The sequence below is a fragment of the Sander vitreus genome, chromosome 14 (genome assembly GCF_031162955.1).
Source record: "Sander vitreus isolate 19-12246 chromosome 14, sanVit1, whole genome shotgun sequence".
NCBI classification, from domain to species: domain Eukaryota; kingdom Metazoa; phylum Chordata; class Actinopteri; order Perciformes; family Percidae; genus Sander; species Sander vitreus.
Genome location: NC_135868.1, coordinates 24975769 through 25003679, shown reverse-complemented (window position 1 = coordinate 25003679; position 27911 = coordinate 24975769). Strand labels below are relative to the sequence as shown.

The window sequence follows — 27911 nt, the reverse complement described above, 5'->3', positions numbered from 1 at the left end:
GGGTGAAGTGGAATGCAAAACTTAATGCGAGGGAACGTAAAATAAGTGGCGAGGAAACAAAAGTATTGTGAGGTAATGCAAAACTTATTGTGGCATAAAAAAAGACTTTTCGAAGAAAAGTTTCCAACGACTGTAAGTACTCCGTCGGCACTGGTTTACGGTGGTAGTAGCTCAGACTGTAGTAGCTCAGACTATAGGGAGTTGGGTTAGGATCTAGATGGTTGCTGGTTCAAGTCCCAGTATGGACTGCTGGGAATGCCTGTTCAGCAGTTGCAGCCCCCTTACTCTGAGACATCTGACATCTCTCTGTTTTAATTGTATAGGACCTGAGCATGTGTGTGTATTTCAGGCCTGTGTGTGTAGTGTGTACTAACAACAGAGTGAAAACTATTTAATTTCCCCACTGGGGATCTAAAAAAAGTATAAAATTAAATAATTCTTTAAAAAAAATTACTATTCATTTTGTATAATAATATTTAATAATTTGTGTGATTCACGAGACCACGCCAAAATCCATCTTGTCAGGCTCCAACCTAATGTGTTTTTATTTTTTTTCAAAGATAATTTTTTGGGCATTTTAGGCCTTTATTTTCATAGGACAGATGAAGACATGATGGGGGGAATAACATGCAGCAAAGGGCCACAGGACAGAGTTTAACCCACAGCCACTGCATCAAGGAGTAAACCTCTATATATGGGCACCTGCTCTACCAGGTGAGCTACCCAGGCACCCAACCTAATCTGTTTGCGAACTAATCAGCGTCTGGTGAGGAGCTACTGGCAGCTACGGGAGTGGTTTAGGTGTGTGTTGCGGCCACGAGTGTTCGTTCAAAACAACACTGGCAAACGTGACGGACAGGTGCTTCATCCAATCACCTGCCAGGTTCTTTTTTGAAAGTGCCTGTCCTTTCCCAAACAGTTTCCAATGACGGCTTCTCAGATGGTTTTGTCCAACGAACCCTCTGGCTCGTCAGGTTAAGTACTAGTGCCTCAATGTAAATAACTGGAAAATAAAGAGCTTTCTATAATTATTTTAAATGCCAATTCTTGTATCATGTTGAGTTGAATATATCATGTTTCATGCAAGTTGGATGCAAAGGAGAAGATTAAAAGGTGAAAGCAAAAAGCAAGCAAAAAACATTCATTTGGAGTTAAAAAGGCGTATCTTTAACCTGTTCATCAGAATAAGGATTGTGTTTTTCTCAGATGGCTGTAGCTCAAATGAAGTACGGGATACCTGCTGCCCCCAAGTGGTCAGGAACGTAGCTAAATCTGCATTGTACTCATAAATTCAGGGACAAAGCGACAACAAGGACTCTCCAGATGCTGTTGGTCAAACCAACCTGCATTAAAGGAGAATTCCAGCCAATTTTTACATTAATCTTGATCACTATAAATATGCGAGTACAGTCGATAGAAAAAAAAACGAGCCGAATCGGTGCAGTCAACACGGAGTAGCTGCAGCTACGTCTACGAGCTTCCATTTAGCTGAAACGGCAGTTGTCGGGGCAAGTTTTAGAGTGCCTTTGTGCCTCTTAACAGACACAAAATGCAATTAAAATGTCCGTGCAACATGAACAGGGCCCTTACGTGACAACAAGATGTGTTTTCAACTCAAACATTGTTTAAATTCACCTACCCTGTCTCTATCCTTCCAGTAGCTAGCTCGCTCTGCTAGCTGCTAGCTGCCATGTGTTCAGCCAGGCTTCTGTGATAATCATCACGCAGCAGTTCCGTGTGTATTTGTAGCTCATCCATTTTGTGTGTGATCGATCTGGTGTTGCTGAGTAGGATGCTTGGCAGTGGCGATCTGTGTGGTAGTTCCCTTAGCCGGACTAGCAGGCCCGACCGGCATACTTGCTTCTCGGAGTGATCTGCACACTGTTTACCTTTTCCTGCTACAACTGGACTTCAGCACAAGACTACAGCTAGTCTTCTCTACTGCTATCACTGTGCAAGCCACAGACATCATTTAGCCCGTTTCCATGTAGTTACATAGTCACTGATATGGTCATAACCACTACAGTGCTCAATTACCTATTTTTGAGGGGGAATAAACTTCAAGTTTTCATCGCGAAGGCATGACCTGTCCTCTAGAGGACATAGCCAGAACAGTGGGCGCTAGGGGGATTGTTGTGGGGACTGGGAGGCGACGAAGGCGGGTAGGAATCAGAAGCAAGGATGCCGCAGCTAGCAGCTAGCAGGGCGAGCTGGCAGGATAGAGACAGGTGAATTTAAACAATGTCTGAGTTGAAAACGCATCTTGTTGTCACGTAGGGCCCTGTTCATGTTGCACAGACATTTTAATTGCATTTTGTGTCTGTTAAGAGGCACAAAGGCACTCTAAAACTTGCCACGACAACTGCCGTTTCAGCTAAATGGAAGCTCGTAGACGTAGCTGCAGCTACTCCGTGTTGACTGCACCGATTCGGCTCGTTTTTTTTTCTATCGACTGTACTCGCATATTTATAGCCATCAAGATTACGATTAAAAATGATTAAGGATACTAATAATTTTTACGTTAACGATTAACGTAAAAATTGGCCGGAATTCTCCTTTAAGTTTGAAGCCTGTACTGACAGATAGCTGCAGCGTAGCTGTGTGTTTACACTGTGTTCACACCCATTGGTTTGTCACACACCAAACAGTTGAGCTACTGCTTCTTTATTTCAAGTGTAAACATCCAAACCATATGCTTAGTGTTATTGCTTAGTACTTGTTACTTATACTTATGAAGTAAGCTAGGCCTTTCGTACACTGTTGTTCTACTGACCTCTGGTAAGAACCCTTTTGTTACCATTTTGTTATTAGACATATTATATTAGATATGTTGCAGTATGTGCATCATTGTGCTTCTATTAGACAATATTGTCATCAGCTAACTAAAAATCCAACATTTCTATTTTGCTAGTCTGATTGGAAAACGTTTTCACAAAGATTTCACTGCCATTTGAAATGATTGAAAATAGAATAAAAAAGAAAAATAGAATATAATTATAATATATAAAAGATGTACTGTATAGGCCTATGCATTTGGAATTACTTTACTTACTAGACATTATCACAAAATAATGTATATATATATATATATATATATATATAAATAGATGCACAATTTCCCTCAAATACATAAACCTTTATCTTATCAATACAACTAGTTTGTAGGATTTAATTGACACCTGCAAAACGTTATAGAGTTATAAATTAAGAGAAAACACATGTTTATGTTTTGGAGCTGTCCTCAAATTCAAACTTTTGATTTAATATACATACTGTATATACTTATATACATTAATGATTATGCTTAACATATTTTGAATATCTCATTTCACTTCTTACCTGTTATTTCGAAGAAAGTTCTTAAAATCTTCTGTGCAGGAAGGACCCAGTGTGCATCACTCAGCTACTGACACTTATGGCGACCATTGTGATGGAGAGAATTGGGCGAGTGTTCATCAGCCTGCAGCAGATCAGGGAGGTTCCTCGGATGCTGACTGATGCTGCACCCTCCATGCCCGGCACCATAAGAGACACCGAGGTTCCCTACTACTTCAGGGAGCGCTACGTCTGCACCGGCTACCGGCCACTCTACCAAAACTGGCGCTATTACTTCCTGTCTTTATTCCAGCGCCACAATGAGACAATCAACATCTGGACTCACCTGCTGGCATTTTTAGTTATTCTGGTTAGATTACAGCAACTCGCTGAGACTGTGGACTTTGTTGGTGATCCTCACTCATGGCCCCTGTTGATCCTCATCCTGTCCTCCTTGACCTACTCGGCATTCAGTGCAGCAGCTCACCTACTGGGTGGAAAGTCTGAGCTGTGTCATTACACCTTCTTCTTTCTGGACTATGTTGGGGTAGCCCAGTATCAGTACGGCAGTGCTGTAGTTCACTTTTACTATGCTGTGGATGAGAGCTTGCACAGACACGTGCATGGGATCTTCATGCCCGCTGCCACTGTCCTCAGCTGTCTGTCATGCCTGGGATGCTGCTACGGCAAGTACTTCAACCACAGCTTACCGACGTGGGTGCGTAAGGTGTGCCAGGTGGTGCCCTCAACCGTTGCCTTTTTCTGGGACAGCAGTCCTGTGGTCCAGTTGAGGTGGTTCGGGCATCTGGTAAGGATGCCCCCTGGGCGCCTCCCTAGGGAGGTGTTCCAGGCACGTCCAGCTGGGAGGAGGCCTCGGGGAAGACCCAGGACTAGGTGGAGGGATTATATCTCCAACCTGGCCTGGGAACGCCTCGGGATCCCCCAGTCGGAGCTGGTTAATGTGGCTCGGGAAAGGGAAGTTTGGGGTCCCCTGCTGGAGCTGCTACCCCCGCGACCCGATACCGGATAAGCGGACGAAGATGGATGGATGGAGCAGTCCTGTGTCTATAAGACTCGTCATGGTCTCCAGCCAGCAAAGACCCAGCCATTAGCTATCACTTTGGCCAGGTGTCTTTCTTTCTCAGCTGCAGCTTCTTCTTTACCTTCCCTCTGCTAGAGCGCTGCTTCCCTGGGCGGTGCAATTTCGTGGGACAGAGTCATCAGATTTTCCATGTACTCTTATCTTGCTGCACCCTGTGTCAGATCCATGCCTCCCACCTCGACTACGTGCGCCGTAGGAAGCTGTACTCGCGTCTGCATAAAAGTGGTGAGGCTGCTCTCTTTGTGGGACTGTACGTGGTCACTTTGGTCAGATGTGCGCTAGTTGTTGCCTTCATGCTGAAGAAAGCTAAACAAGTGCTTGATTTCAAAGCCAAGTCCAAATGATAGATTGGCATAGATGAACCTGGCTCTGTCCAAAGGTATACAAATCCATCTCTCAGCACCTCTGACACGCGGGGCCAGGCTAGCTGTTTTCCCATGATCCCAGTGTTCATGCTAAGCTAAGCTAACCTTAGCTAACAGTTAACTGACAGACGTGAGATTGGTATTGATCCTCTCAATATCGGAAAGTGTCAACTTTGTTGACGTTTTTCTTCTTATAGCCAAATTAAGCTAATGCCAACCACTGCCTCCAGTTCCCAATTCACCAACAGCAGTTCCTGTTTCAATGAACTACTATAAAGATACACTTACTGTACACATCTGTGTTTGTCATGTGTATGTTCATAATAGAACAAAGTAAATTTGCCTTATTGTACTGGGTCACGTGTAAAAACATGGGCCTGTGTGTCCAGAAATGTAGTAACTGTAAGACTAGATACCTTTGATTCTACATCGGTCCAATAAAGGGAAACATTAACATGTTAACATTTATTAACATAAACATTTAAGGGTAACTCCATCCTAAACATACACATAACTTGAATTGTAAATGAAAGTATCAGCCTGTGAAAACAGTTATGATATCCATAGTGGCACTGAAGGAAGTGTTCCAAAGTCTGAAAGAATAACCCCTTGTGCATGATGTCATCAGGGTTATCTCAGCTTGCATCTAGTGTGTGCCGTTTTGTGCCAGTCATATTTTATGTAATTTTAATGTGTATGAAAATGATCTATTCGCATCAACATTATTCTACCTTATTGTTCATACATCTTTCTGCATTCATCTTAATAATTTGGACATGTTTATATTACATTTCTACCTTATCTTGAACGTTTTCACCTTTATTCTATGTTTCTGTTTCTCCCAATTTCAATATTTACATTTAACTCTTTGTTATATCCTGTAAGTATTTGCTGTTGTAACAACCAATTTTTATAAGGGCATCATAGACATGTCATGGTTCCTTACTATGGTTGCACTTCTCTATTGTGATATATATCACCTTGCCCTCCCTGACATCGAAGACTTTTGTAATCCATGACCAAATTCTATAAACCATTCAAAGAAAAAGCAAAGTCTTAGAGATAAGATCCCCGAGTGTAGATGAATGTACATGTATTTGAGGTAAACACATTAGCAGAAAGACCTGGTTTATTTTCTCATGCCATGAGCAGAATTGGGTTTCTTCTTCCTCTGATGCAAACCTCAGAGAGGATATTGTTCACCTCACTCAGATATATTGACCCTAGGCCTCCTTGCTGGCTCTGCAGTAGGCTCCAGTCTTACTGTGTGTGTACTGGTCCATCCTGCACGGCTCAGTTACTCACTTAAAACCCTGAATCTGCTGAATAATGGCACTGTTGGACTCTCTCCCACATTCCTCCCATCTGACTCACAATGGAAGGGGCCAGCCTGCTTCCCTTGTGATAAATCCCAATTACATTTCATCACTACTCATTGGACTTAATGGGGCTCAAAATACTTTATAGCGAGCAATGATGCACAGCTGATTTGTTCATGTCAAAGTATGATCCTCTTGTATGTCCTCTTAAACATAAATGTCATTGATAATTACAATTTGGGCAGTCTGGATTATTTCAAGCTATTTACTGTTGCTGGGTAGTCTAGTGGTTAGACAGAGTGTACCAGAACCAGACAATCCCAGATTGTATCCCCTTGGCAGCCATGTGTTGAAGTTTCCTTGAGCAATACTAAACACCCCACTTCCTTATTTATCGTATGTCCCTGACAGTGAAGGGTTCTTTGGAAGGATAGGCAGCTAACAAAATGTTTTATTTAATACATTTCAGAGGAACTTGTGGATACATATTGTAATTGTGCCATAAGCAGTCATCAAGGTTACACTCAGTGTTTTAGCCAATTGTCAGTATGTTGCTCAAACACTTTGGGCTATTGCATGAATTGCAATAAAATGTTGTATATCCATTTTTATTGTCCCTAGATCATAAGGCCTGTTGACTCTGGTGATTCCCTTACTTTTCCTCAAGCACCACCATGAGGTTGATATTTTGGATGTCTTGATGTCTATTATATGGATGGCCATGCCATTTGGCAGAGATATCCATGGTGTGATTCTTAAAGGACAATTCCGGTGCAAAATGAACCTAGGGGTTAATGACATATGTGTACCGAGTCGAAAGTTCTCTGGGACATGTTTTCATGCTAATCGAATATCTATCTATCGAATCTAGCTTTAAACAAGCTACCGCAAACCGGTGGTTAGCTGCTAACGCTAGCTTTCGGGGCAGAGGGTAAAACGCTATATTATACCACTAACAAGGTACAGTCATAACAGTCATGAGCAGTCGAATCATGAATGCTGTGTTTGAGCTATGTTACTGGTTACTGGTTGCACGGCGTTCGTCGTTGGACTGCTCATGACTGTTTTCCAAGATGGCGCCCGCATGTAAAAATGAACGCTACTGTCTTTATAATCTATCTTTTTACTAAACTGTCTGTACACTTACAAAGTTCTCAATGTTTCGATTCACATGTAGGGACCCTCATTATGCTACCGTTGAAGTGTGGTGCTATTTTGAGCCTTGTTAGTGGTATAGAAATAGCAATTTACCCTCTGCCCCGAAAGCTAGCGTTAGCAGCTAACCACCGGTTTGCGGTAGCTTGTTTAAAGTTAGAGACGCATTCGATTAGCATGAAAACAGATCCCAGAGAACGTTCGACTCGGTACACATATGTTATTCACCCCTAGGTTAATTTTGCGCCGGAATTATCCTTTAACTACTTTAGTTATCCAGTGAAACAATTCAATATCTAATGGATAGATTGGCATAACATGTTTGACAGATAATCATGTTTCCCAGACAATTTATCCTACTTTGGCAATCACCTGACTGTTTCTCTAGGGCCACAAGAGGTTGAATTTGTGGTTTTTCATGAAATGTCCCGACAACTATTAGATGGATTGCTTCAAAAGTTGGTACAGACATTTAGTGACCAACCCAAATTGGGAGAAAAGTTCAATATGCCAGAAAGTTAACAGTGTGTCAAAACCAGGGGCAAATACATGCCAGAATGAGATCAATAATGAAGTCAGACAGGGTTAGATCGATAGATAGATACTTTATTCATCCCAAGGGAAATTTTATGCATCCAGTAGCTTAAACAACCATAACACAACAAACACACATACACATATATGTGTAGAAGGATATATGGACACTGTCTGGTTTAGAAATGTTTGTGCAATATTTACTTTGTGAGAACATACAGTTTCCTATTCACTGTCAACAAAGCAGCAGAAGAAATGTGTTACAAAGTAAATAATCTGCTTTTAACTTAAATTAATATATATTTGCAAGTTAAGGAAACCATCCAAAATAGCTGGAGAAAATAATTTCAATGACCTAGAAATGTTGGAGCAGCTTTCAATCAACAAACCCAATAACACGTTTGTTTATTTATTTATTTATTTCTAAGTTACATTTTTACAGGCAGATTTTATATTGGCTGCTGTTTTCACGATTTACCATGAAGCTCTACCATGTGAATCAGAATACTTCATACAGAGATGAGAGAGTGATGTTTGTCATATCATGAACTATATAGATGTGCATTTCAAAGACCCTTCAGCTTTTAACACACAAACATACTTTCTCACGTCACGGGCACGCACAAACACGCATGTTACTTACTTACTTACTTGATCTACTTTCGGGGACATTACATACACGTAAATTAATTTCCTGGAGACTTACTTTAAACCTACCCACTACTTTTCTAACCCTAACTTTAACCGCTGACCCACAAATCTACTTCTAAATCTTCAAATGGGAACACAGCTTTTGTCCCCAATTAGACAAACAGTCCCCAATGAAGTAGTCTTTAGTCTTTCACACACATACACACACACACACACACACACACACACACACACACAAATGTGGCTGCCTACAATGAATCAATTGAGGTAAGCCAGATACAGTTACTTATAAGAGACCCAACACTGCTTATTTGAGAGAAAGAGAGAGAGAGGGGACCAGTGTGTGTGTGTGTGTGTGTGTGTGTGTGTGTGTGTGTGTGTGTGTGTGTGTGTGTGAGAGTGCATAAGTGAGTAAGTGAGTCTGCAATTCTCTGAAAGAGGAATAAAGCGGAAACAAAACAATGACATAAAGAGGCAAAAAAAGGGGGCTAAGGAGGAGTAAACGAAAGAAGAGAAGTATGAATGGTACAATAAAGAGATGGACAAGAGGCATAAAAAGTGTATGGGATCTTACAGCTTGATCTAGAGGTAAATACAATGTGATTACAAAAGCGTCAAATTCAAATATGAATGAAGTTCTGCACTGTCTCTTTAAACTGTGCAGCCACTAAAGTGGTTCTCTGTATGGAGGCAGAGTAGGGTCCACCAGAATACAACAATTTATTTCCTGTCATCGTTTCCAATACTAAACATTTATTGTATTGACGCGTCAAGAGGATGTCCATGCCCAAAGCAATCTGATGTAATTATTGTTTATTTTCATTGTTGATTAACCTGCCAATTATTTTATCAATGAATGTTTTGTCAGAAGATTTGTCTGATAAAATGTCCAAAACCCCCAAATAATTGTTTGCTGTCACATAAGACTAGGACATCCTCACAACTGAGATGCTGGAACTGGGGAATGTGTAGCATTTTGCTTGAAGTTACTTAAACTATTAATTGATCATCACAACTAATTGTATAAACTATTCGTGTTGATCAGCTTATCACTTGAACAACTTATTGTTTCAGCTCTAGATCTCTGTGCTTATTAGTTATTATAACTAGAAGCTGGTTTATAAACTGGGCAAAATGAGCAATTGCCCCAAGACCCCTGACCCCAAGTGTCCCCCAGAAGCACCATTTTCACTGTATGACTATGTGTTTTTGGTAATTTAATTGTACCTTTGTTTAGTTATGTGCTACGTCAATTTATAGGATAGGGGACTAAATCCTTGTTTTTGTGCAAAAAATGCGCAAAATATGAGGCTTTGGCAGTCCAGGTTAATAAAATCTGGTGGGTATATTCCAGAGTTACATACTTTTTTTTGTATGAAAAGACTATAACTTTGAAAGATACTCACTTGATTTGACTACTTCAGACTGCTGAAGTCTTACATTAGCTTTGGCCTAACTTTACAAAGGATAATGCATTTTTAAACGGAACAAAGACTGCATATTGTATCCAGAATGTTTTACACTGGAATTGCATTGATTAAGGTATCTCTTCCTGGCCAGTATAAATGGAGGAATGATCACAGCTACCAATTATACATCAATAACTTTCAATATACATAGGCATGTGATTATATTTAGACAACATGTGAACCTATCCTCTAGGTCCTGAAACAGATTAGTCTGGCCATGAGTATATTGACATGTTTAGTTCAGTGGTGTAGTCTACGTGATACGCAGGTATATGCAGTATACCCACTAAGAAAGCTCTAGTATTTCCATATACCCACTTAAAAATGCCCAATGACACGCAACAACATACTTTCCATTATATTTTTGATAGGGCTGTCAAGCGATTCATTTTTTTTAATTGTGATTAATCGCTGAATGTCTATAGTTAATCACGATTAATCGGATGTTTTATCACATGATTAAAATTCTATTATTTTGCATTTCAGAACTGTTTTTAAGTACATTTTAACAATGAAAAGCAATTCTTACCTGTGCATCTTGATTGGGAATCAGATGAATGCAAAGAAAGTGACTTTATGAACTTGACTTTAAGATTTGTATTTGTTTATCATTTATTTACTGTAAACAAAAGAAAAATGTGTGAATCTAGTCACACATTTGAATCTAGAGTCAATATAGTGTGCAATAACTCCTAAATAATGTTGATTACTCACTGACGTCCAGTGATCACCGGTTAATGAGACAGTGTTTGCACTTGGCAGCAGTTCCAGTGTGGCTGCTTTCTCCGTGTCATACAGGCTGTGTATGGTGAAAGTACTGTCCCCCTCGATGGCAGTGTATAAGACGGGTCAGAACATGCCAACCGTAGCACTTCTTTAAGACCCGAGTCCTCTACGATGCTGACAGGTCTGCAGTTAGTTGCCACCCATTTTGCAAGAGCTGTAGTAATTCTTTTGGATTTGGTTTCATCCGCAGGTCGGCAAGTAGCACTCTCCAAAATACTGCTTTGACAGAGCGTGCTAGCATCAACCTGAGTCACGTTAACTGTACTACTATGGTTAGCTCGTAGGTGGTAGCTCAAGCTTGACGTGCTTTGTGATATTTTAATTCGCCTTTACACAATGTGCATATGGCTTTCGTTGCTGCTGTCTTTCTCCATCATGCCTGCAGCCTGCAGCAGCAGGATGTGTTGTTACGAGGAAGTATGGCAAAGTGCGGCAAAGGTTCAAAATAGTAGCCTGTCAGGCACGACGCGAAGCTGAGTGAAGTGAAAATAAATTAATAAATGGCGGCATGCGATTAAAAAAAATTAACGCGTTATGCCCTTAATCGCATCGCAATTAACCCGTTAATGCTGACAGCCCTAATTTTTGATATATTTTGAATTGTCATCTGTGATCTGTGATCTTCTTCACATAGGCTAAATAAAGGTATTTCCACCGTAAATTGGTGCATAAAAGTGTATCCGAATACAGGAAATGAAGTCGTTGATGCTCAAAACTTCCCTGGGGGACCCCCCCACTATGATATGCCCCCTCCCCCCCGTAGTACAGTATACCCACTGCAATACATTAGACTACACCACTGGACTGTAAATATTAAGTCTATGTTTGAGATATGTTTGAGATATATTTTCTCTCGTTTGGTGAGAGAAAAAGGCAGATTCTGGCCAATATATGTATATATATATATATATATATATATACACACACAGTACAGTATGCCCACTACAATACATCTATAGACTACACCACTGGTTTAGTTACATCTGACTTGTTTCCGTTGATGTGAAAATGTATGTCTTTTATTTTGAAAACACAGTCAAACTTCCTTAGGTTTAAATCGATAAGTTTTCAGCTTGACGGCGCAAGCGAGTGAAAGCTACCCGCAAGCAGATACACAAAAGGAGTGGAGGACCTGCAGCAATGGGAATCAAACTGTACTACACCACCGTTACTGCCTCGCGGACGGTGAGTCAAGTGACCGTAATTTTACGAACATAACGTTATATTTGGGTTTTGAGCTCCGGTGGCCGCTGCTAACAATGCTCAGTCCAACAGACACACCCAGCACCCTATCAGTAACCGCTTCCTCCTGACTAACATTGCAGTAGTGGGCCTATGCTACTCAGCGCCCATTTATATCATTATTGTAACGTCAGCATTGTCAAATTGTAGGCTTAATGGAGATTAAAGTTATCAGTTGTAAATTTAACAAAATAAAACACAAAAACACAAATGACTTGCAAAGACGATTCAGGATGCATAGTTCCGCCTTGTTTCCGTAAACTTGGTACGTTGGAGGGAAGGTGTTTTTTTTTATCAAGCATGTTTGGCTAGCTATTTCTGCAGAATATGTCTCCTCAAAATATGAATACGTATTATTTATCCTAAACAGTAACACTACTATAGTGTCATTTTTTGTACATAAGGCTGGCCGGAATAGCTTACTGTAGCGACCATATGTATCCGTTTCCTGTACGGAGAACTGTACGCCAAACTTAATGTAAAAATCTGTCAGTTTTATGGTTGTAGCAAATACAGATTTGTATTGTTAGGGCTTTTTACGAAAAATATGTATTTATTGTTTCTGCTTATATCAAATTTACTTAACAATTGTTTTAAGGGGACTTTCATCTTTTGTAAGTAGCGTTAGCACACCTGCTAAATCTTGTTCCAACTAACGTTACTGTAACGTTAGGTGGGTGGTAAGCGAGCATGAGGAGGACCAAGTACTACAATCTGAAAAGTAACTTAAGTAGGAGCTGCCTGGTAGTTTATATGTCCGCCGAATTGCCCAGTGGACCCTGTCCTTAAGGAAAAGTAAATTATTTGATGTTTGTGTTACTTCATCAGCAGGATACCCTTAAATGGTTTGACTTTGTAATGGAGTTTACATTCCATAGAATATGTTGGTATTCTAGTAGTTGGTATATCAATTGGTATAGACTGACATCCAGACTGTCTGCAGACATCAATAAACTGATGTTGTTAAACATAACATCCCTTCCAGCACTATGAAAAACAGTGTATGGCAAAGCACTGGGATACACATCTGGTACCCATTAGGTGTGAGGAGTTCATGTAGTGAAAAAGTTGTGTGACGGTGCACTAGCTTGTAACCCTCTCATGTGCTGTAATGCTGCTAGGTAACCTGCTGACTTCTGGTTTGCTGTAGAAGCCTTTTAAAGGGAGATTTTGATTGGTTACATGCCACTGACACCCAGTCTTTCTGCCGGCTTCAACACCTGCTGCGTGGCCATATTATTTTGTCCTCCTAATGTTTTATTCTCTCACATTTCTCATATAGCTTTAGTGGTTTTAGTTTTTTAGACTATAGTAAGAACATCCTGTCTATTCCGAAATGTAAACATGCCCGAGAAACAAAAGCGCATTCAAGAATAAATCCCACTAAAATACAAATCCCTCTTTGTTATTGTTTAAGTAAACTTTGAAATGTGTTCCCCCTCTTAATACGTCTTAAATTGTTCTGTAATGGTATGACTCAACGATTTTAATGTGTGATATTAATACACACAGCACTTCTACAAGGTTACAAGGTTGAGTGGTATAGGCTCTCTACCACTCAATTGGCTCAGAATAAAATATCTTACCGGCAAGCCATATTTCAAATGTAGTAATAACCCTTTGAAAATGTTGTGTTCAGTTTTTGTTACTTTGTCAATATGCAAGAACTTTAACTGCTGAGTCTGCAAAAGCAATTCCCCTTTTCAGCTTTAGGTCATGGCACTGGTCTTAAAACGTGTGTGTGTGTGTGTGTGTGTGTGTGTGTGTGTGTGTGTGTGTGTGTGTGTGTGTGTGTGTGTGTGTGTGTGTGTGTGTGTGTGTGTGTGTGTGTGTGTGTGTGTGTGTGTGTGTGTGTGTCCAACTAGGCTAAACGCCAGCTTGGGTGTTTCCAGTTGGTGCCGGGTTTAGGTGTGGTCACTTTTACAAAAATACCCTCCCAACGTCCTCAGTCGCCCATACAGATAGCTGAGCGTCCACTTTTTTTGCTAGGCATGCACGATATTGGAAAAAACTTACATTGTGATATTTTTTTTCCCCCTGCGATATATATTGCGATATGAAAAAAAGACAAATTTTTACAAGAGGACATAAATAGCCCTATTTAGATATACTAAATCATTCTCAACTACTGGGGTAGTTTTGTAGGAGTGCATCTACAAAGAAAAGGAAAAAGGAAATGTTCTTATGTGAACCAGTCTTTGTTGAACTTTAATGTTTTACAAAAACCAAAGCAAGTAAGGCTGTGACTACTCTTCTGAAGAGATTTTGGAGAGGGAAATTAGGAAGAAATACACTGGTTGACTGACATGACACCATTGTATTCATATAATATCAATCCAGGCTAAAGTGAATGATATTAATAATGCATGCATGTTGTGGTCGACTAGCGGGGCCTTGCCTTGGTTGTTTGATGAATTGATTAAAATAGATCATGATTGTTGGTTTGCTGTGTATGCAGAGCCTGCATGTCACACTCTTGCAACAAACTGTGTATCCAAGAGCACATAAATCAGTGTAAATTACGTTATATCAGAAACGGGCTGCTGTTGTAGATTAGTGTTACGTTTCCAGCATCGCAGCTCTGAACCATAACGTTAGTTGGGACAGATGCCTCGTTTCTTTAGGCTAACTATGTTAGCTTTAGCCTGGCTGGTAGCAGCTTTCTGCGGTGAAAAATGGCCGGGATATGTCGTGATTACGTTGCATTAAGCGAACATAAAACACTGACTACTGTAGCTTCACTACCCATGGAAAATCATGTGCATCACTGTGTCAGCGGCAGCTTCCGCTTACGGTACTTTTCTACACACGGGAGAGCCTCACTTCCCATAACAACCTGTCCCTAGCTCATACTCCTAGCTCATATGCAGGAATATAAGCTAGGTGGAAAGCTAACGCTGGCCAGTCACCTGTCCCATCAATCCTGATTGCAAGTGTCTCTTTGGACAACAAACTGGACTACATCCAACTTCAGCGAAACTCCCAACGCAAGTTCAGAGGTGAACTTGCGTTGGGAGGATTAGCCATGTGGAAACATGGCTGAACAACAGTGCTGCTCTGTCACCGGGTAAGACTAGCTAGTGGAGGTGAGCTTTTTTAACACGGACTGTTGCAGAAATGAGGTGCTTGTATCCAACTAACTGCTAACCGCTGGTGGAGTTTGTGACTGTTAGATGAGACCATTCTACGTTCCACGCAAATTTACGGCTGTGTTTATACTCTGTTTACAGCTTACCAAGCGCTAATGCTAGTATGTGTTAGCTGAACTTTACGGAGCATATAATGTGTGTCGTTTTTATATATTTGAATTGTGTAACCACTTGAGCCACAGTGAAACGTTGTTTCGTGTATATGGTTGAAATGACAATAAAACAGTTGAATTGAGTTGACCGTCTCACACGGTAGGCCTGGTTTGGGAGTGGATTCTGGGATTTGGTGTCTTTCATCCACATGAGCCAAAAACACATTTCCTGGCTTTTCTCTGCCTAGAAGGCACCAATTTCAATTTTTTTTCACATTTATACTACATAAGTGACCCAATTTAAAGATATATTCAGCTTTCCAGCGGTGAAATATCCCTTTTAAAGGTGGAAATGCCCAAAAAAAATAATCTTTAAAAAAACCACAAAAAAAACATGATGAGGTAATTATCCTCACTCAAGCTTCTGCGCCTCAATCTTCTGAACATAGCCATACTGAGACATACAGAGAGAGTTCCGGCTTAAAACGTACCTAGGGGTTATTAACAGATGTGTCGCGCTCTGTCACTCTCTGGGACATGTTTTCATGCTAATCGAATGTGTTTGTAGCTTGACACAAGCTAGCGCGGACCGCTGATTAGCTTACAACGCTAGTATTCGGGGCACAGGGAAAGTAAAAACAAATCGCTGTTTATACCACTAAAAAGGTTCAAAATATCACCAAACTTCAACGGTAGCATAATGAGGGTCCCTAAATGTTAACCGAAGCATTGAGAACTTTGTAAGTGTACAGACAGTTTATTGAAAAGATAGATTATAAAGACACTCGCGTTGATGTTTACATGCCGCCGCCGTCTTGAAAACCAGTCATGACTTACAGTTGGCGATGCAAACTAAAATCAAAAGCAATTTGCTCAATATATCTGAAATAATCGCACTCTGCATAACTTGTCTAGTGTACTTACTCAGTGGATAACTGTCCATCTGGTCCCTCCGGTCTGGGTCGCCGTCTCCAATTTATTTTCGGGACATGGAAAAAAGTTTCAAGTACAGCCCTGTTTATCAGAGAGGGGAAATCTTCAGACTGTACAAAACACTGCGTCTCTTGGGTGTCGCGACGCAACAGGTCCCACCCCAACACAGACACTCCTGTTTGGTGGCCAGAGCTTCACAATGTCCGCAGGTACACTACCAGTTTCCCGAAGTACAAGGCTGTGTTGCAGCATTGACTACCGGTAGTTCTCTCTCGCTCTCGTAGCCCTTTCACGTCTGTACACTTACAATGTTCTCAATGCTTTGGTTACCATTTAGGGACCCTCATTATGCTACCGTTGAAGTTTGGTGATATTTTGAGCCTTTTTAGTGGTATAAATAGCGATTTGTGCCCCGAATACTAGCGTTATAAGCTAATCGCTAGTGTCTTTCAAGCTACAAACGCATTCGATTAGCATGAAAACATGTCCCAGAGAGCGACAGAGTGTTGGTTTTTGGCAACTCATTTGGCCATGGCTTGAATGTAACAGACGTTCATTAATATCAAAATGTTACGCACTAAAGCTTTAAGTAATCGTGATTTCAATATTGACCAACATAATCGTGATGATGATATTTTTTTTTCCATAATGGAGCAGCCCTACGCTCAGGGTTTAATGAAGTGACCGGGTTCTAGTGGTTATGTACTGTACATTGGTCGAGTACATTTCTGATAGCCACTGTGGTTTTTCAGGTGAAGTCTCAACAGGCAGAAGTGATTCGAATCCTTGAGAGTAAAAGCATCCAGTACGAGCTGGTCGACATCTCTGTGGGCGGGGAGCTTCGTGACGAAATGAGAAGCAAAGCAGGGAACCCCGCGGCAGTCCCTCCCCAGCTGTTCAATGAAGACCAGTACTGTGGGGTGAGGAAAGCACACACACACACTTGCCATGTTATTTTTTTGTATTTTTTTTTTTTAACTCTCTAGCAGTGCAATCATGTGATAGTCGAAAATGTTATTGTACAGGTATAGCAGTATCAGCCTAAATGAAGCTGATAACCAACAAGAGGTGGAGAATAGACAATGGTAGTACAGAGATTGTGCCACTGTTACTGTCCACCAGAGAGCACTTACAGGTTTCTATTTCAACTGTAAAAAGTCCTGCTTGGTACAAATTTTGCTCACAATTCCAACCAAATGGTACAAAAAAATCAGCCGCCACCTGTTGATCAGTGTTTTGTTGCAGCTTGTGTCCGCTGCCCCCAAGTGGCCAAAAGAAACAAATCCGTTATTGCAGGTTTAAATGTCGCATCAGGCATGATTCAGAGCTGTGTTCACACCGACAGCTTTAAAGGTCCTATGTGTGAGAATTTCTCCCATCTAGCATTGAGATCATATATCGCAATCAACTCTCTCGCGCCACGCAGTTCAAAGTATGTATTACAGCTACGGTAGCCTTCACGCTTCAAAAAGCCGGTCTCTTGCTCTTTTCAATATCCTTTTTTCTTTTTCTGGGCCAAAGAAGAAGACTCCTGTTCCTGAAATTTGGATATTGAATGAATGAATGAAGAAATTTATTTCAGACATATAAAAAAATAAACCAAACAAAACATCACACAAAACCCCCCAAAAAAACAACATAGACATGTCTGAAAAGGAGTAGGAAGAATTTATTATTATTTAATCCTACCCCTTTTCCATAACTCAGTAAATTATTATTTAATTTTATTCACAATTATCTTATGATATATCTACTATACACACATACACACACATATACATAAATAGACACATATATACACACACACACACACACACACACACACACACACACACACACATAATCGTACACATACGTCAATGAACACACACATTGCAGCTGTTAAAGCCCTCCTTCTAGAGATGGTCCGATACCATTTTTTGCTTCCCGATACCGATTCAGATACCTGAACTCTTTGTGAAACATGAATGCCACAGAACTTTCTTTTATTATGCAGTTTGACAGTCAGTTATAACGGAAAAAGAACATAAATAAACTATTTTGACGTAGATTTTCTTTAGGGCTTTATTACGTGGTATCGGATCGGTGCATAAACTCCAGTACTTCCCGATACCAGCGTTTTAGGCAGTATCTGAGCCGGTACCGATACTGGTATCAGTATCGGAACATCTCTACCTCCTTCCATATAATTTTTGAAAATCATTGCTTTTTACCTACCTTTTTTTTTTAACTGGATTATGTTTGGACGTTGCTTTAGTTCTGTGCACAGACCATTCCACAATTTCACACCACTAATTGTAATGCACTGACTTTTTATAGTTGTGCGAACAGCTCGGACCTTTAATTTAAACTTATCCCTTAAATTATAACCCCCTTCTCTATCAAAAAAGAACTTCTGAATATTACCTGTTAGTAGTCGGTTTTTAAGCTTTATACATGATTTGTGCAACTTGAAATTCAACTAGATCAATGAACTTTAAAACTCTGGAATGTAAAAATAGTAAGTTGGTGTGATCATAATATCCTGCTTTATGAACTGTTCTTATGGCTCTTTTTTTTGTGATCAAATTTTTATTTTATTTTAAAGAGAGTACGTACAGATATGTATACGCCTCAAATATAGAGCACAAAACATATATTCACATACCTACCTATACGCAGAAACGTATGATTAACAACTACGATTAAAAAAAACTTTAAAAAAAGAAAATGAAGTTAAAATAATTAACTAAATAAAACCCCAGACATAACCCACCCACCCCCTGGATCCAGAACTCCAAATCTCGGTCACATATTAAACCTGAAGCCCGCGGAGGGTAGTTAAAAGTGAATGCCAAGCCTCTATTGCTGACTCAATTGCGCCGTGGACTCTAGTTGTCGACAACTCCAAGTAAAAAATATCCAAATATGTTAAAACCCAAGCTCGAAAAGAAAGCGAATGTGGAGGTTTCCAACGTGTGGCAACTAGTTTTTTTGCAGCCGTAAGTCCAGCCAGCAATGCTTTTCTCTTATTCAGTGTCAAACCCTGCCTTGACAAATCATTCAAAATAAGTGTAGCAGGCAAGCAGGGCAATCTAATCTTAAACAACCTAGAGAGGTTAAAGGCAACCATCTTCCAAAAGTCGGCCACTGGGGTACACTCCCAAAACATGTGAAAATAACTGCCGTGAGGTACGTGGTATACCATGTTTAATACATATGTTCTGAAAAGTGAGTAACCCCGCCTCCCCATAAATTTCACCGAGTGTGCAAACGTTTTTTTTTTCTTCCCAATCTGGAACTCGAATAGGACGACCGCCAATTAACAGTCTCTGATTGTTAAATATTGGAGAGTGTGGGTCCCAAACAGAAGAGCAACCAGCCAATTTCTCCACCCTCCTCCATATCAGTAGCAAATGTGAAATCATAGGACCAAATCTCATACGGCAGTGATGGGGTGAGATTTTGGAATGCAGAATGTTAGTAAACGAGTATGGAGCTATCATCCGCTCCTCCAAAGCTCGCCAAGACACTTGAGCATCAGATTGAAACCAGGAGAAGAGAGGTCTAGGTGTGAAGGCCCACTCATAGAACTTGAAGTTTGGGAGGGACAAGCCACCAGCTTGCCTTTCTCGCTGCATAGTGGTGAGCTTAATGCAAGATCGTTTGCCATGCCACAGAAATTTATTTATTGCTGACTGTAATTTGCTCCAATATTGAGGGGAAGGGGGAGCATCGAGCTAACGAAATTGACTCTGGGCAGAATAATCATTTTAATTATAGCTACCCTGCCACGAAGTGAAATTGACAGGTTAATTCACCTGTCCAGATCCGCCACAACTTTTAAGTGTGTTACAAAACTTGTTTTTAATGATTGTCTGTATGGAGGAAGAGATATCTATCCCCAGATAAGTGAAGCTTTTAGAGACTGGAATAGATGCAGGGATGGGAGCATTACACATCGCCTGATTTAAAGGTAGCAAAGCTGATTTCTGCCAGTTTATTTTAAAATGCCGTAAAGCCGTAATGTTCAAAGGTTGACAAAACATGTGGGATACATTGCACTGGGTTATATACAATAAAACCTCATCAGCATAAAGTGAGACGTGATGGCGTGTTCCCCTAATGGAAATTGGAGCGATTGTGGGTGAGCCACGGATGGCTTGCGCCAGAGGTTCAAGAGACAGGGCGAATAACAGAGGGCAGCCTTTTCTCGATCCTCTCGAGACAGCAAAGGGAGAAGAACTAGTTTTGCCCGTAAGCACTACAGCTGTTGGGTTATTATATAGCACCTTAATCACATTAATGAACTGCATGCCAACCCCCATGAACTCTAACACCGACCACAGAAAGGGCAACTCCAGGCGGTCAAAGGCCTTCATTGCATCAAGCGAAAGGACAGCAGTAGGGGAACTTAAGCCTTGAGCACCATCTGTAATATGTAATAGTCTTCTGACATTATCTGTAGCAAGTCTAGACTTTATAAACCCTGTCTGGTCACTGTGAACTAGTTCTGTCATATGGCCTTGAAGCCGCCGGGCCAGTAACTTCGCATACATCTTTAAATCTGCATTTAAAAGCGAAAGAGGCCTATAGCTGGAGCACTCGACTGGATCCTTTCCTTTTTTAAGAAGCAGTGAAATTAATGCTGAATTAACATCCCTAGAAAATGATCCCACTCTGATTGAATAAAGGATCATGGCCGATCAGGGGCCAAAAGGTGAGGTAAAATTCAGGTGGAATTCCATCCGGCCCTGGTGATTTACCTTTACGCATGTCCCTGACAGCTGCCTCACACTCCTGCAATGTGACAGGGCCATCTAGCTTTATGGAGTCAACCGTACTAAGGCGGGGTAGTTTAACGTCATTCAAAAAAATATCGCAGACCTGTTTGTCAAAGTTACTTTCCGAATTATATAACTCCTGATTAAAAAAAGGCATTTACTTTCTTTGGGTCACATTGTATAGTGCCGTCTTTGTCTTTAACGCAAAAAATATCAGCAAAGTGCTCATCTGTCCGAAGTTTCATTGCTAGTAGACGACTGGGTTTTGAGGAGTTAAAATAGTACGTTTGCCTTGTTTTGTGCATGAGGAATTCTGAACGGCGCCTCAGAAGAGAGTTAATCTCTTCTTTTAATCAGTTCCTTCTGTAGGGCTGTGTAGTCGTTGAAATGATGTTGCAGGGAAGCATCAAGGGTCGCATATCTTAATTCTAAAGCTTCTAATTTGGCTGCACGTTCCTTGTTTCGGGTTGAAGCGTGTAAAGTGGAGTTACTCCTTATAAAGCCTTTCACTGCCTCCCAAAGTATTCTCGGGTCGGAAACGGAGCCGACATTAAATTCCAAAAATTCGCTAAAATTAGTTTCGAACTGAGTTTTGAATGTGTCATCTCGCAGTAAGGAAGAATTGAAACGCCACCTGGGGGCTTTAGTGGAAGACGAGCGAACAGCGACCGAACAGTATATTGGTTTATGATCAGACCAAGTAACAGGAATGAAATGCGCGTTTTGAATATTTTGAAGTAGATCTTTTGAGGCAAAGATAAAATCTAATCTCGAGAAGGATTTATGTCTCCCTGAGTAAAATGAGAAGTCTTTTAGGGAAGGGTTTAGCAGACGCCAAATGTCGACCATGCCTGTTTCGGATGCCCAGTGGCGCCTCAGACACAAGCCGTTGCTCCCTAGTCCCACTGCCACCTGTTCTGTCCATGCCGCTGTCCCACACCGCATTGAAATCTGCTCCTAGAACTAAATGAAACCCTGTGAGATCAAGCAAGGATTTAGTTAGTAGTTAAAAAAAAAAAGTGCAATCAAAAGCATTAGGGGCATAAGCAGAAGTAAGTGCAATATTTTTCCCATCCATGCAAATCTTGGCAATGGCTATGCGACCTGCATCATCCGCCCAGGAGTCAGTCACATTCAATTTTAGTTTGCGTTTACACAATACCATTACTCCTTTACATTTCGTAGCTGCAGATGAAGTTGCAATAGGGTGATAAAACTTATTGGCTAATCGACCCACATCTTTGCGCAATAAATGTGATTCCTGAATCACAGCAAAATCTATATTTTTCTTACGGAGAAATTCTAGTACAGTGGTCCTTTTGTGTGGAATGTTAAGACCCCTGGCGTTGACTGAAATGAGATTGAGAGCTGTCATATGCTGGGAAAAATGGTGAAATAAAAAAATGGAGTTATCCCCACAACAGTAAGAGAAAAGTCTGGATCCATAAAAGAAAAACACCCCAAAACAGGAGAAGACAAAAAACATCGAAAACGCCACAAAAGAAAAAGGAAGGTGAGGAAGCAGAGTACTGTCAAACCTCCCTCATAAACCCACAACTGGATAACAAACTCTACTAAGAGTTTATGGCCACTCAAGTGTGGCAGCGGCACCACCAATTACCAAAAAGCGAAACAGCAGCAGTGTGAACATTTTCTTCCTTATGGCTCTTTTTTTATAGTGTGATCAGTGGTTGCAGTGTGCTTTTTATAGGTGTTCCCCCAGACCTCCACACAGTCATTTAAATAAGGTAAAACCAGTGAACAATATAGAATATGCAGTGATTTATGATCCAATACATGCTTTGCCTTACTCAGGACTGAGATGCTTCGTGACCCTTTTAGATTGAACGTGTTGTATGAGTTTTCCAGCAGAGCTTGTGATCTATAATCACACCGAGAAATTTATTTACATACACTCTTTCAATAGTCACACTATCTATCTTAACATGCACTTGATTATTTGACTTACAATTTCCAAACATGATTTTTGTTTTACTCAAACTTAATGATAATTTATTACTGTCAAACCAATCTTTTTAATTTGCTCATTTCAGATGTGATTAACTCTAGAAGCTGCTGCAAATCCTCACCAGTACAAATAATATTCGTGTCATCTGTAAATAAGATGCTGATGTTTTACATAAGTCATTTATGTATAGAATAAAAAGAACGGACCCTCTACCACCTTTTAAAATTGAGATTTTTGTCCACATACACAGCCACGCCTCCTCCAGTCTTGTTCTCCCTGTTCTTATAATTCAGTTCATAACCATCTAGTTCAAAGTCCATACCTTTTTCAGGATTAATCCATGTGTCTGATATTGCAATTATGTTAAACGGTTTTGTGAATTGACATAAATATTCCTTAATGTTGAGAACATTTGCATACAGACTTCTACTGTTAAAATGAATAATTGATAGTTTTCGATCTGTGTTGATGGTCTTGTTGTACTGCTCATCAGTGTAGTAGCTGCAGTGGTCAAGAAATTTACTTTTTGGGTCGATATCGTGTTCCATGTCTTGAGAATTGTGTTCACTGTATTCAAATGTTTTCAGTTCCAGCTTATCGCAATCAGCAAGCAGTTGGGTTATAGGTAATGATGTATTATCGCCAGATGTAAGCCTAGATGAATGATTATTTTTAGATTGTGTCACGTTTTGAGGTGAGTTTATTTGCTTGTGTTTCAATTAACCTCATAATCCAATTTGTTCCTCATTGAAACTTGTCCAGCTCCTTTGATCACCATCACTTTCGCCTCCTCTGGTGTTCCGTTTAGTTTTATGAAGATTTTTATTGAATGCGTGTGGTCCTCCATGTTTCCTTCTTCAAACTTGCCGGGAAGCGACAATACCCATTGGCAGCATTAGCAGCACCTGTGAGTTTATCATGTGACCGTGAAAACGCAAAAGGCAGAGCAGTATATCCTGTATGTCCCTTACTGGCTAACTTATTTCAAGATGGTGCATGAATATGGAGCGTCTACCCCAGTTCAGTGTTGGAGGAATACTTGGAATTGATGGTGGTGGTAAATATTCATGAAAAAGGACAAGTTTGTGAACGGGCAACACGGATTTTGATAATGGACAACTAAACACGTTACACACTGGACCTTTAAAGGTTCAGACACACGAGGCCGATAATCGGCCGTTGGACAGTCTGGCGAGGTCAGTGACTCGAGTCTGTTCGGTGTGTTCCGTGCTGTCGTCCGTCCGAGGGGCCGTCGTCCTTCATTTTGGCCGATTTGACATGTATAATCGGCGGGGCGGGCACTGCCGGCAGTCGGACTCAAATGACCCATCTGATTGGTGGAGTGCTAACCCGGAAACGGGGAGCGGAATGAGCGTGACTAGAGTCTCTCAAAATCTGACGAAAATCTTTTAAACTGACCTCTGTCGATATGAAATGAAGACAGATTCAGCAACTGCACGGCCTATTTCTCGCTTAAAATGTTTTCAGAAACACGTTTCAGTGAACTATTTTAGTACAATATGAGATCGTATTCTGAACAAGCCACCATGATAGTCTGGCTTTGAATTTCCGGAGAAACCAGACCCACGTGATGCGTTCGTCCAATCAGCAGCCGGGTTTCATTTTTGGGCGACAATACAAATTAGCGCCGCCTGCTGTTATGGAGACGCATTACGTCGCTTTGGTGTGTTCCGAGGCACTTTTTTGACCAACTCGGGGAGACTGATCAGCCCAACTGCCTTTTCTGCCGAGGGTCGGCCGTCTGGTCGGTGTGTCTCGACCTTAAGACACCGGCCATCTTGTGCCCAGAAATTGAAACTGATATTACATACATAAACTCTTACGGTTTCAGTGAATACACGGCAACTCTGTTTGACCTCTCTGTTCACCATACATTCATAGCGCCCTAAAGCATTTAGGTGCATTGTTTGACAATTGTGAGACTATCCAGCTGTGATATTAGAATGTCTTTGTTTTTTTGTTTGCTGATTGACACTCTCCCTCTCCACAGGACTATGAAATGTTTGCTGAGGCGGTGGAAGCAGATACAGTGGACCAATTTCTGAAGCTGGCGTGAGGAGGGTGCAGGAGTGTCATTCTCCACCTTAACCCCATTCCCTCAACCACCCACCCACCCTGTGTGCTAATAGAGGCCCCTTTATCCAGTCTCTCTCTCTGCACCACTGGCAGTATCCATTCACTTTCAATGCCATAATGAAGAATGCCAAATATCTTGTATCTAACTGATCAGAAGACACACATTCCCCCCCGACTGCACCATTAGACTCGCTCTCAATCTGTTTTATTGTTTTTTATTCTCTTCTTTTCCTTTTTTGATTTCTTTCAGACCGTTCTCCCTGTCTGATAGACGAGTGTTAATAGTCCCCTAGGAATCAATGAGGTGTCTAAATGTGCGCTAATTAGGTCGACTTATTTCGACCGCTGCCACTTGATCACTGGAGATTAAACTAATCCGCTGGATGACAACATTCAACCCAGAACCATTTTACTGATCCTCTGCAGACCCAACACGCAATCATCAGTCTTAACTACTTTGTTGTCTTTTGTAGCCTTTAAATTCCCCATGTTGTACATGACTGCACACTATTTGTACCTCACAGTGCAAATGCACAGGGACGTAGCAAGGACTGTAATGTCCTTAAACCTAGTTAATTATGAGAGTTATAGCAGCTAAAAGATGCCTTTTTGGCACGCTTTCTTTTTGTAATTTTGGTCCATTGGTCCCAATATGCAATGTATGACATAAGGTTTGGTTCTGAAGTGGGAACCCACTGTAGCCCACTGACACTCATCTGACCTGTGTTAAGGAACGATAATGCAGCCAGAACTTAAAACATATTTTTGGACAAATATTAAAAATACAAATTACTTTAACTGGTACTTGTCTGTGACACATTTAAAAGTGTCCTGTATTTTATTTTTTTGTAAACAAACAAAAAGTTACGTTCACACGCATTGTCCTTGAGGTCTACCAAAAAGTCTTGAGTGCATTTCCTCCTTCCAAAGACAATCTAAAAAATGTATTGTAAACGGTGCGTTGTTCACATCCATGTTTGCTGGCATGCAGTCTTCTTCCTCTTCATCATTTTGAACATATTGCTACTCTTCTTTGCGCATTACTGCCATCAATGGTCAATCTGTGAAACTGCGTGGCAGGTGTGTGTATCGCCTGTGTGCACGATATTAATACAAAACGGGGACCCGCTTGTCTTGTAAAAACATTGGTCCATAGTACCAGTACCAGTGATCAAAAAGTCTGTACGGTCCCTTTTAAGCTAAGTTGTGGAAATGTCTCACAAAGATGAAGCCAGATGATATGTTAGTGAAATTTATCGAAACTGAAAAAAAAAGCACACACACTTATTAAAGAATATTTTGGCGACATGTATGGAGGAGGGGGGGGAATTAACATACTGCAATGGAAATGTACACATAGTGGGTATATAATAGGCGGATTCTAGGGCTGCAACTAACGATTATTTTCATTGTCGATTATTTTCTCGATTTAATCAATTAGCTGTTTAGCTGATTAGCGGTCTATAAATGTCCGAAAATTGTTAAAATATGTCGATCAGTGTTTCCCAAAGCCCAAGATGACGTCTCAGAGATATTCAGTTTACTGTCGCAGAGGAGAGAAGAAACTAGAAAATATTCACATTTAAGAAGCTGGAATCAGAGAAATTTGACTTTTTAACTAACTGATTAATCGATTATGAAAATAGTTGGCAATTAATTTAATAGTTGGCAACTAATCGATTCTCGATTAATCTTTGCAGCTCTAGGCCAACAAAAAATTATTCCGTATTCCCCCCAGCAACGTATCATTCAGTGTGGAAACTTTTATACCTTCATGTTAGGAAATGTAATTGAACGGAAACCTAATTGAACTGGTAAAATAATAGCTAATTACTTAAAATATGATGATAAAAATTCACATCATTAGACCGTTTTACTGGCCGCCCTGCTGGTGTTTAGTATCAGAACACATTTAATTTGGGAAACAACCGCTCTCATTGGATATGTGACAATGGTCTCACCAATGGGCCAAACTTATAAAAAGGTTGCTAATCAGTGGTAGAACATTTCAGTAGTTGGCTGCTCAATTTTAGCAGCTAGTGGAGCAGAATGAACATTTGTTGCCAATAAACAAGCCGTTCTTTGATGTCACCAACTGTTGTTTAGTACCCTTTTTTGACAGGGCTGTCAATCGATTAAAAAATGTAATCTAATTAATTACATACTCTGTGATTAATTAATCGAAATTAATCGCATACATAATTAACGGTGCCTGAACCGATACTTTTTAAGAAAGTAAAAAGGTACTAAACAACAGTTGGTGACATCAAAGAATGGCTTGTTTATTGCTAAGGCCATATGGTCAAAATTAAATGATTTAATAATAATGTATAACAATAACTTATTTCACTAGTAAATTGCTGTTGAACGACAAAAACGACCAGATAGGAAAAGGACATTACAATAACTTCAAATGCACCACGAGGCTGTAGTTTACCAGTTTCATTGAACCCACCGTCTGTGTTGTTTCTCCGACGGCAGCTACAGGTTGTTACATCCCGGTGTTGAATCCTCTACAGTAAAACACAGTCACACTTTACACCGTTTAGCGTTAGCTGTCAGCATTTTAACCGTGTTTAATCCAGCTACTAGCTAGCGGTAGGCTAACGTTAGATGCTGTTTAGTATTGTGTTAACTAGCGTCACATGCAGCGGGGTTTGTGTTTCCTGTAACGTCTGTTTCAGAGCATCAGAGAGAAGCGCAGACATATCAGTGACACCAGATTTTCGTCTGTATGCAAACGTCAATATGGAATGGATTAATCTGCGTAAATTTTTTTAACGCGTTATTTTTTCTCAGATTAATCAAATTAACGCGTTATTTTGATCGCCCTTATATATATATATATATATATATATGTATATGTATATATGTGTATAATCTCTATCTCTGTAATTGGCTTTGCAGCTGGATTTTCACTGTAGTATTAGCACTTACCTTGCCATCTTCTACTTTTTTTTCACAATCTGT

The 27911-nt window shown here is 40.5% G+C and overlaps 2 protein-coding genes across 2 annotated transcripts; both read left to right on the top strand.

Moving 5' to 3' along the window:
- The first annotated feature begins 2695 nt into the window (after window positions 1–2695).
- On the top strand, window positions 2696–4480 carry LOC144528543 (membrane progestin receptor alpha-B-like). The gene is made up of 2 exons (XM_078267193.1): window positions 2696–2778; window positions 3379–4480. The coding sequence occupies exon 2, from the start codon at window positions 3416–3418 to the stop codon at window positions 4343–4345; it is 930 nt and encodes a 309-aa protein (XP_078123319.1). The 5' UTR covers window positions 2696–2778; window positions 3379–3415; the 3' UTR covers window positions 4346–4480.
- Window positions 4481–11743: 7263 nt separating this feature from the next.
- Window positions 11744–26490, top strand: sh3bgrl3 (SH3 domain binding glutamate-rich protein like 3). The gene is made up of 3 exons (XM_078267195.1): window positions 11744–11881; window positions 16865–17032; window positions 24856–26490. Exons 1-3 carry the CDS (start codon window positions 11837–11839, stop codon window positions 24919–24921), a joined length of 279 nt encoding a protein of 92 aa, XP_078123321.1. The 5' UTR covers window positions 11744–11836; the 3' UTR covers window positions 24922–26490.
- The last annotated feature ends 1421 nt before the right edge of the window (window positions 26491–27911 follow it).